This window comes from Stegodyphus dumicola, chromosome 4 (genome assembly GCF_044657685.1).
Source record: "Stegodyphus dumicola isolate Sdum_Otavi_A_Nest chromosome 4, ASM4465768v1".
Classification (NCBI taxonomy): Eukaryota; Metazoa; Arthropoda; class Arachnida; order Araneae; family Eresidae; genus Stegodyphus; species Stegodyphus dumicola.
Window position 1 is genome coordinate 160,263,273 of NC_140771.1, and position 22,729 is coordinate 160,286,001.

General features: G+C 30.8%; 1 protein-coding gene across 5 annotated transcripts in view; it reads right to left on the minus strand.

The window, feature by feature from the left end:
- Positions 1 to 2,481: 2,481 nt before the first annotated feature.
- The window catches only part of LOC118187908 (spindle assembly abnormal protein 6 homolog), a 72,108-nt gene continuing 51,860 nt past the window's right edge, over positions 2,482 to 22,729 (minus strand). For 3 of the 5 annotated variants that reach the window (XM_035358196.2, XM_035358197.2, XM_035358195.2), the window contains 5 exons: positions 17,778 to 17,921; positions 3,930 to 4,055; positions 2,867 to 2,947; positions 2,673 to 2,770; positions 2,482 to 2,573 (listed from right to left, as the gene is read on the minus strand). In XM_035358196.2, coding sequence (XP_035214087.2) covers positions 2,756 to 2,770; positions 2,867 to 2,947; positions 3,930 to 4,055; positions 17,778 to 17,921 — 366 coding nt within the window. In that variant the 3' untranslated portion in view covers positions 2,482 to 2,573; positions 2,673 to 2,755. Of the gene's footprint in view, positions 2,574 to 2,672; positions 2,771 to 2,866; positions 2,948 to 3,929; positions 4,056 to 16,514; positions 16,610 to 17,777; positions 17,922 to 22,729 lie in introns of those variants that run through there. The other 2 variants (XM_085815681.1, XM_085815682.1) reach the window with 2 other exon arrangements.

A 22,729-nucleotide genomic window follows, 5' to 3' on the forward strand; every position in this document is an offset into this window, starting at 1 on the left:
CAACAGCAAAATCACGAAATATTTAAAAACATTATATCTTTAAAATTTCCGAAACACAGTCTCACGCGCTGGAGATAAAAATGCTTTTTTCTGTACAGTGTTTCTACTGCTTGCATTGCAACCATTGAGTTTGTTAATTAAAAATTTGTTAAAGTTTTACAAAATATAAAATAGATAATAAAACTAATTCAAAATTCAAAGATGCCCATGTTCGGGTGTAGGATTATGTTATTCAAAATTAGATGGCTCTAGATACCGTTGATTTTTACAGTTCGAGAAACATGCATACATTCATGCAGATCCTTCATTATTTACTTTCTTTAATACAGAGCGATAATATTTGGTAGCAACAATTTGAAAAGTATACGTCGTTTACGGTGATTCAACGCAAAATGCCGTTTCGAGACTAATATCCCATTTGTGACTAACATCCCTTTCGAGCTAAAATTTAATAAAGAAAATGGAAAATTACGGAAAATGAAAATGTATGTTTAAAACATATATAAAGAAACAAAAATAAATGCATTAATGAAACAAAAACGAATTAAATTGTCTTCAGATGGCATTTTATAAAGCAAATTAATCAAATCATTACCTGCAAAATAATAGGTAAATATGAGCCATTTTCCTTTAAAAGGCCTCCAGGACGTTCAAAGAAAATTTTTGAAAATGTATAGAAGAAATTAAAAATCATATTTCTAAACTTGTAAAACATTTTTCCTCCATCAATAAGAACACGTTTTGTTTATTTTGCTGCTTATGAACATTAATAAGACACTTGAATTGGAATGCATCCCTTGCGTCGGCAAGAAAAGCTAACCAGAAAATAGGTAAATGGAAATAAATCATGTAAATTAATTCATTTTATTGTACTAAAAATAATATTTTAAATCACCATTTGATTTATTATTCATGTAATTTGTTATATTATTTATTTTATGCACTTTGTAGCTATTCATAAAACTATGCAAAATAAATCATGAAATTCCACATAGTGATAAATTAGCATTAGAATGCATATTTTTAAAATATAAAAATATGTGAGTATACATAAGAAAGTATATAAATACCAATTTAAAATATTTTTATTATTTTATGAGTAATGGACGCTGCATAGTAATTCTGATAATCCATAATAATGCTTTCATAATAGTCAGTTTCAAGGCTTACGAAAATCTGATCAACTCATTTCCAGAGCTAGTTGAAAACAAAATTAAATGAAGCGAAATTTATTTGAATTTAATGTATTATGAAATTTATTACTAGCATTAATTAACTTTTACTCAGATAGGTTTGTAAGACCTTTCTAGCATGTACTCTGAAAGTCTGTTTGCATAATTTTATTTAATATTTCTAAAATGCAACTTGTGACATTATTTGTGATATTTTAACTCAAAAAGAATTCTTCATAAATATACAAATTTATCATGTTTTTGTCAATGGATTACTATTTGCATTTAAAAAATATTGTGTAAAAATGAAACATATTTAATGTATATTCAAACTTTAAATACTAGTTTATGCTTATGTTTTACGCATACTATATTTTAATTAAATGTGCCATAGCTACATTATTAGGTCAGATATAAATGCATATATATTGTAATTTCATGAGATAAAATCTCTTGCTCATATTATTTACCAAACAATTCTTCAAAACCTACCTTTTGATTTTTAAACAAATACTTATGAAACCGAAGGCGGAACAAGATACTCAAAGCAGCAAGTGAACCCAACTACGTCATCAGGATCTTCTTCCAGTTTCAGCTGCGAGAAGCTGAAAAACCAGCCTTTTAGCCCTGGCCAAGAACTATTGGATATTTACTGGAAACAAAGAGACAGTGGTGAGCCTTGATAGCCCTAAACCAGCCCTTATCTTTGCACCAGAAACTGTCAAGATTTATATATTACACCCCCTTTGAAGACATCTACATCTTTATCCCTTGTAACTAAACCTCCAATTGCCCCTACATTATCACCTGTGCCTGGATTCTATAAGCAAAGTGCTCCTCAGCATAGAGTTCTGGACGTAGGGTCTGATTTAACCCTCTAACCCTCGGTACATTTAATTTTATTGACACTGGAGGGAAAGTACTGTGGTGACTTTAGTTGAATTTGTGTTTACTCGCAACCGTGTGCCCATACCTCTAACTGCAACTGCAATGGAGATTTCGGGGGGGGGGGATGTCACTTCACGTTTCATTGGTCAGTCTTTTCCTCTGATGCAATTATCACCAACGTTAATTTAATGTGTAATAGTTATGTTATAATTAAATGTTTTGTTATCTAAAATTAAGCTATTTCTTTAAAAGTCTAGCTTATCATATGAAAATCTAGCCATGCCTCTACATAAATGTTCTGTAGCTCCTGGTACAGCAGATTGTTATAAGTACTATGTGCTGGAGTAGGAATGAAAAATAAAAACAAATTCAGTAAATAATAAATTATAGCACTATTTTTACTATAAACATAACTAAATACCTTGAGTGAGCTTTTCCTTTGCTAGGAATTGAAATGTTAGATGGGCTACCACAACTGATAGGCTTTGATGCATTAATAGTTGTTTTTATAGCCTAGATTTGAAGAAATAGCATTTAATTTTAAATATAATGTAAAATGTTAGCAACTTCATATAAATAAATTCATAAACAAATAAAATTTTATATAACTACCTGATCAGTGGTGGATGGACTCGACACAAGATTTGCAGGAGAAGTATACTTAGGAACTGCTAATAGATCAGTGAGTTGCCGATTTAAATATTTAATAACTGCAATAGAATAGAGCATTTTTTACATCATTTTAATTTCAAATATTATACAGACAAAACATTGAACATCATTTTGGCTCATGCTCATTAACTCACCATTATCCTTATCCCTGACATCTTTTTAAGGGTACTTATCTCTCTTTCTAAAGATGATACAGTAAAAGACAAATTTTCTACCTGAAACAGAATAACTGCTTCTAAAGACACTTAGTATGCAGTTTAGTATATTTTATTGAATTTACAAAATATACTAAACTTATTAGTTGTTTTAATTAACTAAACATATTTTATTAAAACAACTCATTAAATATAATTATGACATATTAGAAACAATAACAATGGCAAATGAAATATCACTGCTGCCAACCTTCAAATTAAAAAAAAAAAAACTGCGCAATGTCATGCTGCATGATGATATGACTTCAAAAGGATTCCACTGGCATGTTTCTGTTCCTTTTGATTACAATAGGGTTATGATGTAAAATGCATTGCTTTAATATTCAGGCCATTACTCTAAATTTTATTTTCATTTACTTTGCAAATTGCATTCAATTTTGTAATTTTTTAAAGTTTTACAGTGATAAAAGCTCCAGCAGAGGAAAATACCTTTTATTTACAAAAGAACTTTTAAACATGATGGGAGGAAAAAAAAAGAAAAAAAGAAAGAAACAATTAATGTGTATATGTGTATATAGTCCCATAGAATAAACTTAATAACATACTATTTATATATTTAAAGCAAAATTAAACACAAATATTTACCTATTAAATATTAATTATGTCTTCAAAAATTCCCTCTACATCTCTATAATGGATTAAAACAGTTTGGGTTGAATAAATATTAACCAGAAAAATATGTACAGAATAAAATTAATTTGCACAATGTAGGTTTCACTTAGAAATTACAATGACATTCCCTTAACACTTTTTTAATCAAACTTTTTTTTGACATAAAGTATTTTTCACAGCATTTCCTTTTCCTTTAAAACTTATTTATCAATAATTCTCATAGAACTATATTTAAAAGAGATAATCAATTCTGGATAAATTAAAAACCAGGAGATTGAGAGATATGATTAAAAGTCAGGCGCCTCCCAGCGGAGGAACATCTTTAAAATACCATTTTATCATAAATTCTATGTAATAAAATTTAGCTTACTTCTGAATTTTTCGCTTCCAGTTCAGCTTTCATTTCGGTAACATGTTTCTTCATTTTTTCTATATTTTTTTCCTTATCTTCAATATTTCTCTCTTGCTTTAAAAGTAGTTTGTCCCTATTTTGTAGCTAAAATTATGCATTTATGAATTTTAGTAATATTTTAGCACAACTATCTCCATGCAAAATCATATATGAAATTACATATGAAATTTGAATAGCAACAAATTAAATACAAAAGCAATTATTATATTGTGAATTAAAAACTAACATTCTCTAGAGTGAAATATAATGCTCGATTTAAATATTATGAATTAAGAAACAACCAACAATTAAATACCACACAATATACCGGCACATAAATTAGGAGCTTATTTGCATCTTGAGCAAATATTTACCAAACACATCCTATATTATCTTAGTGTATTTTAAAAATATAAAACATTAAATAAATTCATACAATAGAGAAGAAAAGCACTAAAAACAGAATACCTTAGATAATGAAATGCTCTACTGTTCTTCCCATACGGGAGACAAAAGATTCAATAATTTTTTATGGATGGAAAAAAAAAAAATACACATAATCATACTGAAAGACCACGCCGAAAGTAATGAATGACTTGTGAGGACTATGTTATAAGCTTTCAGAAGAGCAATATAAAAATTTCAGGATGCAATCTAAGACATTAAAAAATTTCCCATTAAGTTAAAAAAGCATACTTGCCATCAAAAATCAGGAGATTTTTTTAAGAAATCAGGAGATTTTTCACAATGTTAAAAAGACTTTTTAAATGATAAAAATATAGTTTTTAATAATGAATTAACTTTAAATAGTTACTAGTCTTAAATGCAAGCAAAACAAAAATACCTTAGACATAAAAAAACATTTTTATTACTTTCATCGTTTAAAAAAAAAAAAAAAAAAGGCACTTTAATCAGTTTTTATACAAATGTTATGGACAGTGGCAGATTTTGCTCTCGTTAAGAAAGAAACTTCATAATTTTGTTCATAGCAATTGCCACGTAGGCCTGCTTTCGCTAATAAAAGTTTTTCTAATGTGTCATCACTAATATTAGATCTAAATTTAGTTCTCGTTTTCGCAACAACACTGAAAATCCTCTCACACTCCGCATTACTATGGGGAACTGTCAAGATGGCCAACATAATTCTAGAGAGTTCACTATATTTTAAAATTCCATCAGCACCTTTCAATTTTCCAATTAACCTCCACTGGGTGTCAATCCTAGCTGATTTTATAACTTCATCCAAGTTTTCTAATTGTAAACTGCAAAATTGCGACTGCAATATATCAGTAGCAACATCAATATCATCATCTTTCATGACTAAACGAAGTAACACAGGAAATCTGTTCAAAAAGTACCTTATATCAAAAAAGATGCATTTGCTAGAGCAGAAACATCAGCAACTTTAGCATGCAAAATCACTTCATCGTTGACTGGAAATTTATGTAGTGTGTAATCACATACTCGACAGAAATAACTTCTAACATGAAGATAAAACTTATTTTTGTCTTCTTCTGAAAGTTCTTCCACTACTTTAGTAGTTGCAGCTCCTATTACCAAATCTTCATCTTCCTTCTGATTTTCTGTTTCACCATAAATCACATCATATATAGAATTACAAGACAAAACACAGACTGGTTTTACAAACTTTGATAAAATGTCTTTAAACAGATCATAAATCATTGATTGCGAAACATGAATTAATGGAATTCTGCTTTGTAGAATTGTGTTCAGAACATCGAATGATGACAAAATGAATTGTAAAAAAAAAAAAAAAAAAGCAAAAAGCTTTGTTAAGGTCTGAAGAAAAAAACATAAATATTCGTTCTTCACAAGATAAACTTACAGTAATCGGAAAATGTTTCGTGTGTTGAGCAATTTTTTTTTTTTTATTTTGAGAGAAATTTGTATCAGCTTTACGCTTATATTTTGCAGTATTATTTTGAGAACTGCCAGTTGAATTTCTGAATGATGCAGAAATTACAAAAAATCAAAATTTTTCTCATTTCAGTATTATGCAGCTGTTGGAACTGTTTCAATTTTTCCTTTCTTTAAGAACTCCTTTCAAGATAATAATAAATATCAACAATGTGTTCATCCACATTTAATGGTAAAGAAGCTGCCCCCTTTTCAGCTGCTAAATTTAAGAGGTGACAGGTGCACCTCATAATCTGAAAATCTGAATTTGCCTTTCTTAAGATGCCTGCAACACCAGTCTTCAAGCCTACCATTACTGGTGCATTATCGGCACCAAGCGCTAAGCAATTATCGAGAGGGACTGCATTTTATTTTAAAGTTTTAATAATTAGCTGTGCTATATTAAAGCCTGTCGAATGTCCTTCTAAAGTGGAGACAGAAAGTAAACTGCAATTTCTGAAGACTCTGGATTAAAAAAAGAAACAACAATTGGATACAGTTTTGAATTGGTATTATTGCTTCCATCCGTAGAGAGGCAGAACGGAGCTGTTTTAATGCAATCAATAACTGAAGATTTATTTTTCAAACCCATTTCTTTAACAATTGCACCTGTTTTGGTCCTTGCACTTGAGTATTTCTTAACGATTTCACTATCGGGAAACATTTTTCTAAATAAAGCTGCAGCGTGATCCAATGCATTCAGTGGCAGGTTGTGCTCCAGTAAAAAGGCAGAGAACAGACATTCTGCATTAATCACTTTTTAGTCTTTTGTTTCCGAAGAAAAATTTAATTTTTCGTTTTTTCAAAACAACTCATGTTGTCCTTGTGTTTTTGTGTACGCACATGTTTGAGAACATCTGCCCTTCCACCAAGCGAAATCGAAAAATCGCAACGACAGATGGTACACCTCGCAAATTTATTACATTTCCTTGAAGAAATAATGGAAGGAAAGTCAACTGTGTACGATTTTTGAAACGTGCACGAGTATTTCACCTTTCTCGCAGACATATCAAAAGACGATAATTTCTAAAACTATTTCCTAAAGGCACGTGTACTCACACAACTCAGGACAAGATGAACGAAATAGCGAAAGAACGGCCAATGGCCTTGAGCTTGCTTTGTGCTCATTGGCTAATATATGCCAGATGACACGCAGTGGAGCTCGATGCCCATTGGACAACTTGAGAACGAAGTTTCTGGATACGTATGCTGTCAATCACAAAGCAGAAATTCTAATCTGATTCGCAAGGTTTCATTTTAGATATAAACTAGAGAAAATTCAGTTGCTTTCAGACGTCCAAAATCACTTTTTTTTTTGGTTCATATAACGAAGTATTAAGCCAAGTTCCATAAAAATCGTGAGAAATATTAAGAATAAGAAAAAGTCGGGAGAAATATATTGTAAATCGGGTTGGCGGGAGAGCGGTCGAAAATCGGGAGAGTTGGCAACTCTGAAAAAGGTTAATGAAGTATTTAAATATATAAAAAATATAAAATTAAAAATATGTCATTTAATCTTCATGTGCTGATGCCAGTTTCAGTTTAACACCTAAAACAAATTTAAGCTAAAAAAGATTAGCTTATTGATTTATGAATTAATCCCTTGGGAATTTGAGATACAGAACATAAAGACCATACATTTAAAATTAACTGTTAGAAATAGCAATGCTCTAGAGAGAAAAAAAATTGTAACGGCATTATTTCATCCTAAATTACCTTCATCTGAAGACTTATTCACTTTCTTAACAAAGAAAGGAATTATTTAAGACTTAGCTGAGCATTTAACTCAACATATGAAACTTGCAATAAATATATAGTTTCTATTTTATCAGGACGCAAAAATTCACAAACAGAAAACAATAAATATCCCAAAGAGGTTCCCTTTGATGTGGTAAAAGAAAAGATTATAGGCTTTCATGTACTTTCAATTAAAGAAACTCTAAAAATAAGGCAATTTTCATTATAAAAAATTAATTACAGAAAAATTTTAAGCATTAGGGTATCAAAAGACACTTAAAATATAAAATCTAACTTTTTAAATGATCTTTTCTGAGTAAAATTTCCACTATATTTTATTAAATCAAACATATAATGATTAACATCTTTACATATAGAACTTGTAGACATATTTGAGAACAAATTTATTGTTTTAAATCTTTCTAATGCTCATTGCTAAATGATGAAGATCTGTTTTCTGCAGGCAAAACATAATTCTTGCTGGTGGTAGAAACTGATAAAATGCTTAAAATGCTATATTAATTAGTTATACTTACAAATTTATTAAATTATTTTAATCCAGAAAATCTGTGTACATTTTAATATATATTATTAATAAAAAATAATTAATACTTTAATTAGTATGCAGTTCTAATAGCAGAAAATATTTATTTAATATTTTCTGCTATTAGAACTGTATACTAATGTTATTTTCCTAGACATAACACAGTGTAAATGTGTTATGTCTAGGAAAATAACTGTATTTGAACCTCAATATAAGTTACCTATAGTTAAATCATGCTGAGTGATCAGAGTGTATGTTGGCAGTGAAAAATAATAATAGGATCTTGAGTCATATTGTCACGACATTATATGTTGCTAACAAAAGAAAATCGACTAATATGTTGGTAACAAAAAAATAAGAATATCTTGAGCTATGACTCTTGTGAAATTAACTAAATGTTTTTCGAAAGACTGGAAACTTCTAAAAGAAAAATATCAGTGGATGGGGAGATTCTAAGAGCAGATTCCTGATTTCTAAAGAGCTTATTTAGTATTATTAGACCTCTGGCTGATGAATATTTAGTTGGCATTGTAGAGATAATTTTTTTTTTTTTTTTTGTTAAAAATATCTGTTGGCATGCATTTAACAGCTTTTGTTTTATTTTTATATTTCATTTAGAATTAGTTAACATAGGTCTTGATTTATACACCATTCTATTCAAGGTTGCATTAAAATTATAATACTTGGATATCGAATGTGAAATAATAAAAAAGAAAACAGTTTTATCCTGAATTATCTTGTTATTATCTAAGACTCAGATTTCTAATTAATCCAATAACTTGCTGTTTCTGGAAATTCACTTGATATGTTCCTGGATTTGCAACAATTCATATACTATTATAGCTTGTTCTTCCAGCGAATTAAGATATAAGAAGATATAACATAAAGAAAATTTATACAGTTTTTGCTGAACCTGTTGTGTAGCGCATATGCTTTTACTATTATCCATTTGAATGACACAACAGTAAACTGGTCATCTGCTGAAGGAACTATGGAGAAAAATATGTGAGTAAATATTGTTCGTATACATGGTAAATCACCTAAAACTTGCACCACAATTATTTCTGAAATAAAAGGTACTACTGATGTGCTGATTTCACAGAAATGAAGTTTAGATAATGACTCATAATTTGAGCTCATACATGAATTTTAAATAAATAATTATTAAATTATTTTTTAAAATAAAGTTAAATATAATATAAAAATTAAAAATACTGATCATATTTATTCCATTTAATAACATAGTTATTGGATACGGTGTTCATATGTGTGATTTTATTGTATTTGTAGCTGATTTCACAATAAAACACATGTTACAATATGTATTTTTTTTCATGTACCAGGATGCCAATTCTAGGATCACTGGATCTGTCTACAATTTGAGCAAACAACATTGACTCAAAAAAACTGATGTGGACAGCCATCACAACTTATCAGGAAAAGCCATTCTGTGGATCTCAGTTGGTGGGCGGGTGGGTCCGTTTGACTGAAAGGGGACAAGGCTTCAAGGAGCTTTAGACCAATCACAGCACAGACTAGTGACAAAATTTATAGTGCATGCTGGCTGAAGTTCTAGGAATATTCTCCCATTATTTCACTAACTCACATGCTACATTTGTAGTTAAAAAAAAAAAAAAAAAATGGCATAAAACAGTATTATGACCAACATGCAGCAGAATATGCTGCTGTGTTATGTGAAGGAAAATCCCATTTTTTAGTGGAAAGTTAATGCAGGAATTTAGGGCTAAGAAATAAAGAGTGATGTGGGATACCATGAAATTCATGCTTACATTAAAACTGTGTTTTGACGCAATTTATTTTACAGTTAATATTAGAAAAACATTTCTTTAAGTAAGAAATTCGAAAGAAAATATTTCTTTCTTAATGTTTCTTCCTTTTTTTTATTTTCTGTTTCTATGAAAATTATTTCTTTCAGGAAAAGAAATAAAATTCATTTGCTATTACAATATGGCCGATTGCTGCTGCATTCAGCTATCACATATGCATCAAAATGTTTTATTTTAAATAATTTATTCTATAATTAGCATGCAAGAAAATATTTTTTCAATATAAAATATATAACCAAAATTATACTAATCTATCCTGTATGTGTGGTTAATTCATATTGCAATTTTTGTCACTCAATCACTAATACTTCTTTTTTTAATATTACATTCCTGTTATTTTAATTTCTTATATATATATATATATATGTAAGAACTGCTTGTTTTAAACATTCTTCCTTCTCAAAAGATTTTATACTGTGAAAATAATTAAAAGATAGTAATATTATATTCACAATGCAAGTACTAAAGTAAAAATAATCAGTGTAGGTCTCCTGCAATTGAAGTCCTCGTCAAACCAGCGTTTCGACACATTAAATAGAAAATGAATAATAATCAATATCTCTTTTACAATATAAAAATGAGAACTCTGCTATGAACAGCATTTTTTTTTTTTTTTAAGTTTGCAAAGAAACAATGATTTTTTAATACTAATTTAATTGATTAATACTTTTTAATAATAATAGATTACATAAGTACTATTCTATGAACAAATCCTCACTCTTATAGCATTGTTACTTTATAGCATAATACAATCATAATCCAGTATAATTCCACTAATAAGCCCACCAGCAGGCGAGCGGTAGTGTAGCTGAACTAGTTTGGTCCGAGGTTCGAATCCTGTGAACGAGCTGGCCGCATCGGCATTTCTGTGGCTTTCCCCATGTGTAACGTGTATATGAGCCAGTTTCCCTCAGAAAGTTCTCCCTTAGAAACCAGTTTTAAATAGTAATAAAAATTACACATAGACAGACACACACACACACACACACACACACACACACAAAAAAAAAAAAAAAAAAAAAAAAAAAAAAAAACTGAAAGCCTTCAGATTTTATATTACTCCCAAAGGGCCCTTTTTTTAACGTTTTGCGTTTATTTATTAAATATCATGTTTTTCGCACTTAAACCATAAAATTCAATTCAACAGCAATATCATATAATTTAAAGAGCACATATCTTTAGAATTTCTGACACATAGTCTCCTGCGCTAGAGATGAAAATGTTTCCCTCCCCCCCTTTTTTTTTTGCACAATGTTGAAATTGCTTGCTTTGAAATCGTTGAGTTTCTTAATCAAACACTCATAAATGCTTTACAAAATTTGAAATAGATAATAAAACAAATTCCCAGTTCCAAATTTGGGCCTCCAGATGCCTACATTAGGATGGAGGATAATGCTATTCAAAATTTCATGGCTCTAGGTAGCGTTGTTTTATCACAGTGCAAGAAACATTCATATATTTATGCAGATTTTTCATTATTTAATTTCTTTAAATATAATACAGTGCGATAATATTTGATGGCAACAATTTGAAAAGTGAAATGCCACAAAATGGCAAAATGAAATTAAGAGCCCTTCTGGGTAAAAAATTATTTTTTAAAGTATCACACAAGTAATAGTACTGCTATACTGCTACTGAAAAAATATTATAAAGCTATTTTATAGTTTTATAATTTTGTTTTTAATTTTTATTTTACAGTAGTGTGAATTTCACATAATAATGAACAACATTCCATTTTGTGTTCACAGTATTGTTTGTAAGGTATTCAACTGTTAGATTTTAAAATAAATGTAATTCTTGCTGTACATAAATCGAGTAGAAGCTTATCAGATGTCTATATTTGTATTAAATGAAGAAGGTTTATGTGCTTGACAAACCTATTATCGTCTACATTTTTAAAGATATAATTACAATTTATATCTATAATTTCCGGAATAGTATAAATAACCTTTCTTTCAGCTGAAACTGCGTTCTTGTGTGTGGCTTCAAATATTCTCTCAGTTCATTGCAAATTAAAATAGCTATAAATTTTGGCAATCTGAAATACACAATGAAAACATCTTCTGGCAGAGTAAAAGCATCAACATATTTCCTATAAATTCGCCACCGATTCAGAGATCTACGACCATATTCTTCGTTTAAATACGGAAAAATTAGGGGCGAAAACTGATACAAAGTCATTGCCTACTTAGATAGTCACCTGGACAAGCCTGATTGACGATGGGGCAACACTTTTCCTCGCGCTTCTGACGACTTCCCTACTCAGAGAATATGTTATGTTGGGTAAACCTGTTTTTCACTAGCAGCAACATCTGGTGGCCCACACAGTGGAGTAGCTAGCATAACTGGCACCCGGGGCAAAATACCTTTTTAGCGTCCCCCCTTCCCCGAACACACACACACACAAAAAAAAAAAAAAAAAAAACACACGCTGATATGATGGAAATCTTGTTTGGAGACCATTTGGCACCCCTCACTGCGCCCACAAACTGCTGCCGACTCTCGTAGCCTAGAATAGGCGTCCAGGAGTCAATACTTTATAAAGAAATATAGAAGTAAAGAACAAAATTATGAAGATTTTGAAGAAAAAGAACACTGGCATTCAAAGGTTGTGTTCAAAATGATGACCACCAGCTACAATACAATGTTTCAATCTCTCATGTAAAGACTACTCTCGTATTGTAGCTTTTCCGACAAAATTTTACAAGAGGCAGCAGTAATACATTTTTTCATATCTCATGGTACAGTTGGTAATGTCTTTGTAGACACTGCCTTATTGCTTTCCCTACAGAAAAAAAAAAAAATCTGACAGAGTCAAATCTGATGAACAGCCTGGGCCCCTTCGCCCAAGAGAATGATTTTGAAACAGTCGGTAAAGAAAAGCTGTAGTACATTCTGCAAAGAAATTAAGAGAATTTTCATATTTGATCTACGATCTCCAGAACTACTGGACAGATTTTTATAAAAAATTTGGTGTGAAAATAGGTTGATATAATACAAACAAAATAAACATTCAACAGTTATAATAGACACACATGTTCGTGTGTAACACTCATGGGAGTCTGAAGGTCTGAAACAATGGTTGCAGAAGATACAAAAGAAATGGATTAATAGGGGGTATGGTCCTTCTTGCAGCCATACAGGCCTTGCAGCATGATGCCATATTGGAAATAAGGAAGTTTATCAGTGCCTGTGGCAATTGGTCCCACTAATTCTGCAACGCTGTTTTCAGTTCCTAGATGGTTTTCGGAGAGGGGATGCGAGTTGCAATTGCCCTCCCCAGATCATCCCAGACATGCTCTATGGGGTTCAGGTCTGGAGACCTAGCTGGCCAATCCATCCAGCGAATATCCTCATTATCTGGAAATTCGTCGACCAGAAGAGCTCTATGTGGCCACTTGTTATCTTCCTGTAAGATGAACTCGGAGCCCACTGCACCCTGGAAAAGTCAAACATAGGGCTCCAAGACCTCATCCCCATACCCCACATGAGTCACAGAGCCTCTGTCAAAGGTGTGCAGCCATCCAACATAATGCCTGCCCAGACCATTACACCGCCACCACCATAATTGTTGATTTTGCAAGTATTGGAGGGTAGGTAGCGGATCCCCTCCATGTGAAAGTATGGTGAGAATCGATGTTTAGGCTAAAACGGGACTTGTCGGTGAACAGAACGGTCGCCCATCGCTCCATATTCCAATCACTATGCTGCTTGCACCATGCTAATTGGACTCTCCTGTCTGTAGACGTGAGCGAGACGCAAACAGCCGGTCTTCTGGAAAACAACCCTCTCTCATTCAGTCTTTTGGAAACAGTCACCCTTGTTACATGGCTTCCTGTGGCTGCATACAGGTTCCAAGAGAGCTGAGTAGCTGTAGTCCATCTGTTACGCCTTGCTAAAATGGACAAATAGCAATCTTCTCTGGCCCTAGTGGCTCTTGGACGACCTTGCCAAGGCTTTCTCTCGAAGGATCCAATATCCAGTAGAACTGTTTCCATAGGTTACACACGACGCTGGGCAGCAAATTAAACTCTCTGCATATCTGGATTTGCGATTGGCCTGCCTCCAGCCTCCCCACAATTCTCCACCTCATTCCATCACCTAAACGTTGGCAGTTACTCATTTTTACTGTTCTGATGTGAATCTAACCGATTGCTGCAAGATAACACCAAGAAATTCGCCGAGGTGTGCTAGCAATTGCAATTCATCTTACCCTCCACGGGCTTATAAAGCCTATTTTTCTGCTGGCTCTGCCCACACACACGTTTTTGCTTACGTATTTGCTGTACAAGATTTGCATTTTTATCTAGAAGCAGTGGCTTTTTTCTTTAGTTCTTTTCATGCAATTTGATAAAATATACAAATTCTCTTAATTTATTTCACCAGTGTAAATCTTGCACTATGTGCTGGGTAATCATCATGCTGATACCATAAGCTCCTCTAGGTTTGCAGCAGGAGATCTAATATCTGTGCAAGTTTTTCACGGGGTCTATATATTTACTATAATTCAGCATTTTTTCTATGAACAAAGGGCTTAGAATATGATGATTAATTAAAATCATACATTTACACTCCATGGATGCTAATGCTTCACTTCATTAAGCAAATGAGGATTATACACTGACCGACAATGCATGTTTCTGCAGTTGTTGTGGCCATGGTTTGTAAAATTTGCTTTCAAGCTAAACAAGATGAATGACAAATCTTTAAAGTTTAATGGTCATGTACAAAAGTTAGCACGATTTTTAAAATAGTCATCAAGATGAGTTTTAAAATAGTCTTGATGGAGAGTGATACAAAATGGACAGAACTTGTGATGAAGGACAATACATAGCACATTTGGCTGAGTGTTGACACTCCCTCTTGTTATGTCCTCAGAATTAACTTGCGCATCTACAGCAACAGTAGTTAGAACATTAATTTTACACTCTTCTCCAGTTACTCATTTGCTTCTGTTATACTTTTGAGGTGTTATCGTAATTGCTTTCTCATTGGTTAAAAAAGTTCACAAATAATTATTGAGATGATTTATATCTACTGGGATATCTTTTAGTACATACGTTACAAGAATGGGCATTCTTCCTACATTCCATCAGGATGTTTTCAGTATTAGTAATATATCTTCCACCACATCTTGTTCCTAAGAAGTACTAACATGAAAAATCTCAATACAAGCAGTGTAAAAGTTTGCATGTAGAGAAACGAGCAAACATCACAGCCATTAAGTGGAGCAGACATCTGATCGAAGTTTTTAAGTTGTAAATCTTCATTTATTATTTTATTTATTCCTGCTACAGATGTATTTAAAGATTTTGCAATTGATTTCTACATTCGAGGATTTTCTCTTGTTACTAATGATTTAACTCTTGAAACACTACCTTTCTCAGTCTTCCTTCCACACAGAAATAAAAATTGACGTTTTTTTTGGAATAAAAATATTTTTCTTCTGAAAGTACAAAAACATATCCTTCAATCCCCAGCTTGTTTATATGTGACACTTTGGAAGGAAAATAAATTTAAAAGTAGCAGATGACATTTCTCATTTCAAACAATAAGCTGCTGTCAAAAATTTTTATTCCAAAACATCTATTCTTTTTTTTTTTTTTTTTTTTTTTTTTTAAATTCTTTATCAAAATTGTTCTTAAAACATATAAATACCCTCTGTATTTGTATATTACTTTAAATGTTGATGAAATAATCTATTTCTTTGTTAGATGGAAAATATTATTGAATTGGATTTTATGCATAAGTAACATTCAAACATTCTACAGTGTGAAATTTTGCACTTTTGCCTAAGCAATCTGTGAATTCAAAATAAATAAGATGATTTTTGATTGCGAGTCATCTATGAACTATCTTGACTGTGAAATATCTACAACTAAGAATTCATGTGACTAATTTTAAAATGAAATTATGATTAGTATAATATACTTTATTTCTAACTGTCAAGATGCATAGAGGCTCTCTCCAGGAGACACACTACAGTAAAATATTAATTTAGAGCTTACTTATACAATAATTTTGTATTTAACATGCATTATCTATCTCATTGTAATTATTTTTCATCTTCTTTTACGTATAGTCATGTAAATAATATACATTTATTTTTGACTTTAAACTGCTCAAAAGTTTTGTCTCATTGCTTACAATATTAGCACACACTAATTAATTTTTAAAAGAGAAAAATTCTAATGCGAACAGCACATGACTTCCTTGTATGGAATATTAAATTATACGCATTTTTTTGCTGCATTTCATTTAAACTTATTTCCTCAAATTTCATTAGAGACAGATTTCCTCATTCAATTAATGTTCTCACTTCACAGTGAGGCAAAAATACATAAAACCTCAAAGTATTTTCATTAAAAATACTTAATATAGAAAAGCACAAAACACCAAATACAGTTAAAACAATATACAAAAACAACTTTTACAATTAAAATTAGAGTTTCTATACAAAAACAAGCAATTCAGCCAGCAGGCAAGAAAGCAGATTTTTTTGGTGCATAAAATTAAAAATTTACTTTTGGTCCCACTTGGCAAAAAGACACAGAAGGTGCAGAAAGACTTAATTCACTATTCTGTTAAGTTTCAAATGTAAACAAATATGGCTGCTATGGTAAAAAAAAAAAAAAATTAGGCTTAGCCGCACTTAAATAACTTTTAAATTGTTAATAATTCTACAACTATTGCATGCAGATTAACTCAATACATGAAAACCTTAACTAGAGGATAAAAATATAACTCAGTCATTTTTAAAGCAAAAAATGCACAATTTACCAACATATAAGAATAAAAAGGTATGTACAGACGTCACGAAAAAGTCTGTTCTGAATCCATTTTAAAACAGTTTTATAAAATGTTTGGGGAAAAAGTAATTTATTCTGCCCTTACGTAGAGACGTCACAGAAAAATATCGTTAAATTGTATTCAATAGCTGTCAAAATGTATATTTTTGTCGAAATATGATACCCGGAATTTTTCGCGATTACAATACTTCCTTTACTTCATACAAGGAAGTCAAAAACTGTGCCAAACTTTTTTCTTTGAAATGCATAATAATTAATTTTTGCTTATTTACAGCATTACAAATCTACAAAATTATCAGTACTTTCGGAGTCACTTATGTTCATATGGCTACATTAAAAACCATAAATTATTGTGAATCATTCTAACTGAAAGTGAAGATTTGCTATAGTACTTATCGAACTTGGATTTGGGCTTTACTATTGTTCCTCCTATTAAAATGCAATGTTTTAGCCACAAACAAAACTCCTGTTTCTCAACTGTGCATGCAACAATAAAAGTTATTAAACTAAAATAATTGTTAGTTTCAGATTAAATCCATAATTTGATTTTGAAGTATGCCAAATATGAAAACATTAATAATTTCAGTATGCCTGTCCCATTTTTTTTTTTTTTTAAATTTTGCATAGACTTATTGAATGACTCTTGTAAAATCCAGGGAGTTAACCTGCATATTATTTTTTAGTATCTTTTGACCAATTAAATTTTATAAGAAAATCATTGCATATATCAATTGTTCTTTTACTAGAAATTAAATCATCAATATAGAAACACATAAAATTATGCATAAAACATTTTTAAAAATTAATTTTAAAACTATAACTTAGGTTTCATTAATATGATATGCATACCAAAACAAAAAATATTCAGTTTTATAATGCTAATATAAAGTAAACATTTTAGGAAAATATTACAGCAGCATAAAAGGAAATTTAAGCACTGAGCAATAAATAGGGGTAAATAATATACACATACCTGATCATTTTTAAATTTCACTTCTTTCTGCAATTTCAAAATTATAGCATTTGATTTCTCTATATCAACTTTAATCCTTTCTTGAGATTTTTCACTCATTTCAAGTGTTGATTTTATCATCTCCAATTCAGTTTCAAGAGTTACCTGAAACAATCAATACAGCACAAATTTACGTAAAAAATTATAGGAAACTAATATCAAAATAACACTAAACTTAATAAGGCACAGTTAAAAACAGTGTAGAATAAAAGCCTTAAAAATTTGTAATGAATTTGATATGAAAACTTTGAATTTAGAAAATTGCTATATATATATGTATATACAGTACAAAGTCCGAAATCAGGACCGGTCGGGACTTCGGCGATTCCGGATTTTTCAGGATAATAGATCATCAATTTAAATCTGGTAAGATGGCATGCAGAAATTATACAATTAAAAATATGAAATCATAATTTATGAAATAAAGAACAATCATCATCTAAAGGGTATCAAAATTTACAAAAAGAAGCTTAATACCTTATTAAACATTTCTTTCAATGTAAGTTGTTTAAGATGCTTCCACAAAAAATTCAAAAATTTTCTTTTTCCTTGTGTCATATACAGTGGACTTTCCAATGCCATACTCCTCTCATAATTTTGAGACGGATATGCCTTTATCCATTTTTTGCAGCAATTCCACTTTTTATTAATGGACATCGAAACATGGTTTTGCTTTGTAGATCCTTTGGCAACTCTCCAGAATTGGAAACTCTTTTCGACATAATCGAAAGTTCAAGCTTAGTTTTTATAAAATTGCCATAATAATAACAGTCTGCAAAAAATAATAAGCTGGATCAAATTAGAAGATCAGGGGGCAGCACAGTCTGCTACATTAATTAAAATGCCTTAGAATCAGTAAAGATAATTTTAGCGTAGCTTAATAGCGTCCGTTATACATTATTGGCTGTGTATCACAAGATTCGCGATGAAAGCCAAGTTGTTTCGCTAAATTTTTTCTTGCTCCTATTGCATACTGAATTAAGCCTGAATTGTATTAGTTATTTACTATACCTATGTTTATTTCTTGCACATGCTTCAAACTAGTCAAAGTCAAGAATAAATAAACTCCCACATATACTTAAAGCTTTATCTAGAGCCGGCACTCAATACCGCCTGGTGCAGTCTCTACGCGTCCTAAATTCTGCTACAAAGATTCTGATTGTTTTCCCATAACGAAGTATTTTATTTAGTGCCTAAGCGAAATTAAGAATCAGAATTTTTAAATGAAAATCTCCACATGTTTTATTATGGAAGGAAAAATCAAATGTGCATGCGTAAATCAGTCATAATAATAAAAAAAAAAAAGTTTGTGGCTTTGAGGTCCTGATTTTAGATCATTACGGGTAATGGACATCCGAATTTCGGACTTTGTACTGTATATATATATATATATTATATTGTTGCGTGCGTACGGGTTCGTTATGAAATGAATGCACAAGTCCGATGAAAAATGAACAAAAATTTATTATTATCACAACAGAAATGCTTAAATTTTCTCAAATTATCATGCAGTATTACAATATCTCACAGTAGTTATCTTTTAACTACTCAAATATCCAATAGATCGTAATTCAAAACAGCTAAAGAACGCTAATCCGTGAATTCGCTACAATTGACAAGAGCAGTTTTCTAAACAACAACAAACTAAGCAACTACTACAGACTGAGATGTTTTCCTCCTTTTATAAGATTTTAAAATCACACGCTAGAATTTTCCAGTACTTTCTCGAAATCAAAAAGAGATATTTATTTATTTAATGCACGCGCTCTTGTATTTTCAATTTTCCGGCTTAGCTTTCTTTTAATATTCGTCACGCGCTGCACTGCACGAAAAATAAAACCATTTGATTTATAATTGAACTAACATTAGCTTTTTAAATACCAAATTTGTAACAATATGTATAAACCTTTTTGATACTTTCTGATTAATTGCAAGTTGCATTTTTTCATTCTCTACTGTTGAGTAAAATTACATATTACATATTCCTGAAGCAAAGCTTACAAAAATTCACAAACTCATTTCTGATTAATTTTTTAGATGCTAATATGCAAAAGACAACAGTAACTTTGAAAATGCACACTAGGAATTCCATAAAAGAGGAATAAATGAATAAAATTCAAAAACCATGAAATATCCATAATAAAACATTAACTTTTACAAAAAGTCTATATTATTTATTTATTGCTATTATTATTCTTGTGCTGCTGTTCTCACCATATACACAGTGATCTGTTTTTGCTTAAAAAACATTTAGGCAACTGCACCAATTTGGCCCTATTCCCGCTGATATTCTCTCATGTTCATAGCGATCTGTTTTAGCTGAAAATCAGAGAATTTCACATATTCAGCATTATGCACCTATTTTGATTATTTGAATACAACTTCATGGAATGTGATTTTTGCATTCTCTCTTGCTGGGGAAAATGCAATATTTTTGAAGAAATGCAACATTAGCCAGCAAACTCCACGGTCCCATTACAATTTCTTAGCATTACTATAGAATTACTTAGAATAAATAATTTAGGTCTCAATAATACAATTTCTTTTTTTGGAACCCCACAAAAAGGTATACAATGCAAAGACAAGACCTAATAATAATAATAATAATAAAACTGAAAGCTTTCAGATTTTATATTACGCCCTAAGAGGCACATTTTTTAATGTTTTGTGTGTTACCTTTATTTATTAAATATCATGCTCTTTACACTTAAACCATAAAACTCAATTCAACTGCAATATAGCAAAATAAGGTACTTTTCCGTTTCGCCGGCGGAAATCTTGCCAAGCAGACTTTATTGGCAACATGGTATAGACATAAAAAAAATGTTAACAAATCTTAGTTCTAAGAATTTTTTATTTTGAAGGCATAAACATTTTAATATCATTTACAATTTTATAAAAAGCCAATAAATTTGTAAAAAGACATTAAGAATTTAGTATGCTTTCATGGTTCAACATCCTGATTTGCCGTTTCATATCAAGTGACCCCAAGTGATCTCATCTCACGTAAACTACGCTACAAAAATTAATTCTCTCAGTAATTATCTACACTAATTTCAAGTTAATTCTTAATATGGAATACAAGTTTAAATACAAGAATTATTTCAATTCGTACAAATAGCATACTTAAAAATTATGTAAATCCGCAGTGCTTTACTTCACTAGAGCATTCTCATTAGACCTGATGAATTTAACCCTTGACATTGCTTTTTCTATATTTTTGGGTGAGCGGTGTGATTGCATCCTAATTGACTTACTTACCACGAAATAATTAAAGGCATAAAATTGAGCTATCTGGTAAAATTCTATGTAATTGTATGCCATTATTGAAAGAAACAATCAATCTGATAAGAAATGGCTGAGACTTGTTTTGAGAATGAGGCAAAAAGATTACCAGTGAGGATAATTTGGCTGGCATAAGTTGTACCATTTTTGGCGACTTTATCGCCTGCAAAATGGAAAAGTACCCAAAATAATTTAAAAAGAGGATATCTTAAGAATTTCCAATATACAGCCTCACATGCTGGAGATAAAAATGTTTTTTTCCCTGCTGTACACTGTTGCTATTGCTCGCTTTGAAATCGTTGAGTTTGTTAATCCAAAACTCATAAATACTTTACAAAATATGAAATAACTAATAGAACAAATTCCAAATTTGGGCTGGCAACAATTTGAAAAGTGAACCGACATTTATGGTGAAACGCTATCAAGTGCTAAAATGAAATTAATAGCTCTTCTGGGCTAATACCCTTTTGGCTAAAAAAATATATATATATCTGATGTGTACACTACATGACTTCCTTGAACGGAATATTAAATTATACATATCATTTCTTGCATTCATTTAAATTTACTGGATCATTCATTTGCCCTTTTGCAGCTGAGGATGATGCTTTGGTAAAACTATCGAAACTAGTCCTGTGAAAATTTGAAAATATAAGGCTGATTTTTTGTTGTTTGACTTCTAAATTAATTATTGGATTGAATTAAATCTACTTCGTCGATAGCGCACAAACCACAATAGAATAAATGCACTCTTTAAAATTCACTATATTTGTTTACCACAGCGATACTCTGACGCTAGGCACTTAACAGCGTTATATTTCATTCATATTGTAACTCAGAATGCACAAAATTTACATCATTTGAAGAATTATCGAATCATTGCCACATGTTCTATTCAAATACTATAATAAATCTAGAATGATGTGTAAAAGAAATTAAGCAAATAAAACCAAAAAGAAACAGTTTTTCACAGATGATACAGTATTTCGCATTCAATTAATTCAGTTCTCCCTTTGCGACAAGGCAAAAATACACGAAAACTCAAAATATCTATATTAAAAATTTTGAAGTAAATCTTAAACACTTATTTTCTCGAAAAATTCCAGAAAGGATTAAACATGGTGTAATTCGCAATAATAAATGAAGGCGTTAGTCTCTCTAGATTGGCAAATCTACTATTCTGCCGTTTCAAAAGTAAACAAATATGTCCGCCATGTTATATAAAAATTAGGATTAACTGCACTTAAACAGCTTTTAAATTGTCGATAATTTCACAAATGTTGCTTGCAGATTTCCAAAAAGCATAAAAACCTTAACCAGAAGATAAGAACAACATAATTCAATAATTTTTAAAGCAAAAATGCACAATTTACAAACATATTAGAGTAAAGAAACAGATTACTGACACGGGTAATAGATTGGACATATACATAAATATATTTATATAAATTTTGTGCAGCCGATTTCAACCAAAATACGAGGTGCACATCTACATGTTATGGCAGTACTATATACAAAATTTCAATAATCTGAGGCTACTCGTTTTTGAGTTATGCGAGCTACATACGTATGTACATATGTACAGACACCATGAAAAATTCTCTTCAAAATTCATTTTAAAAGCAATT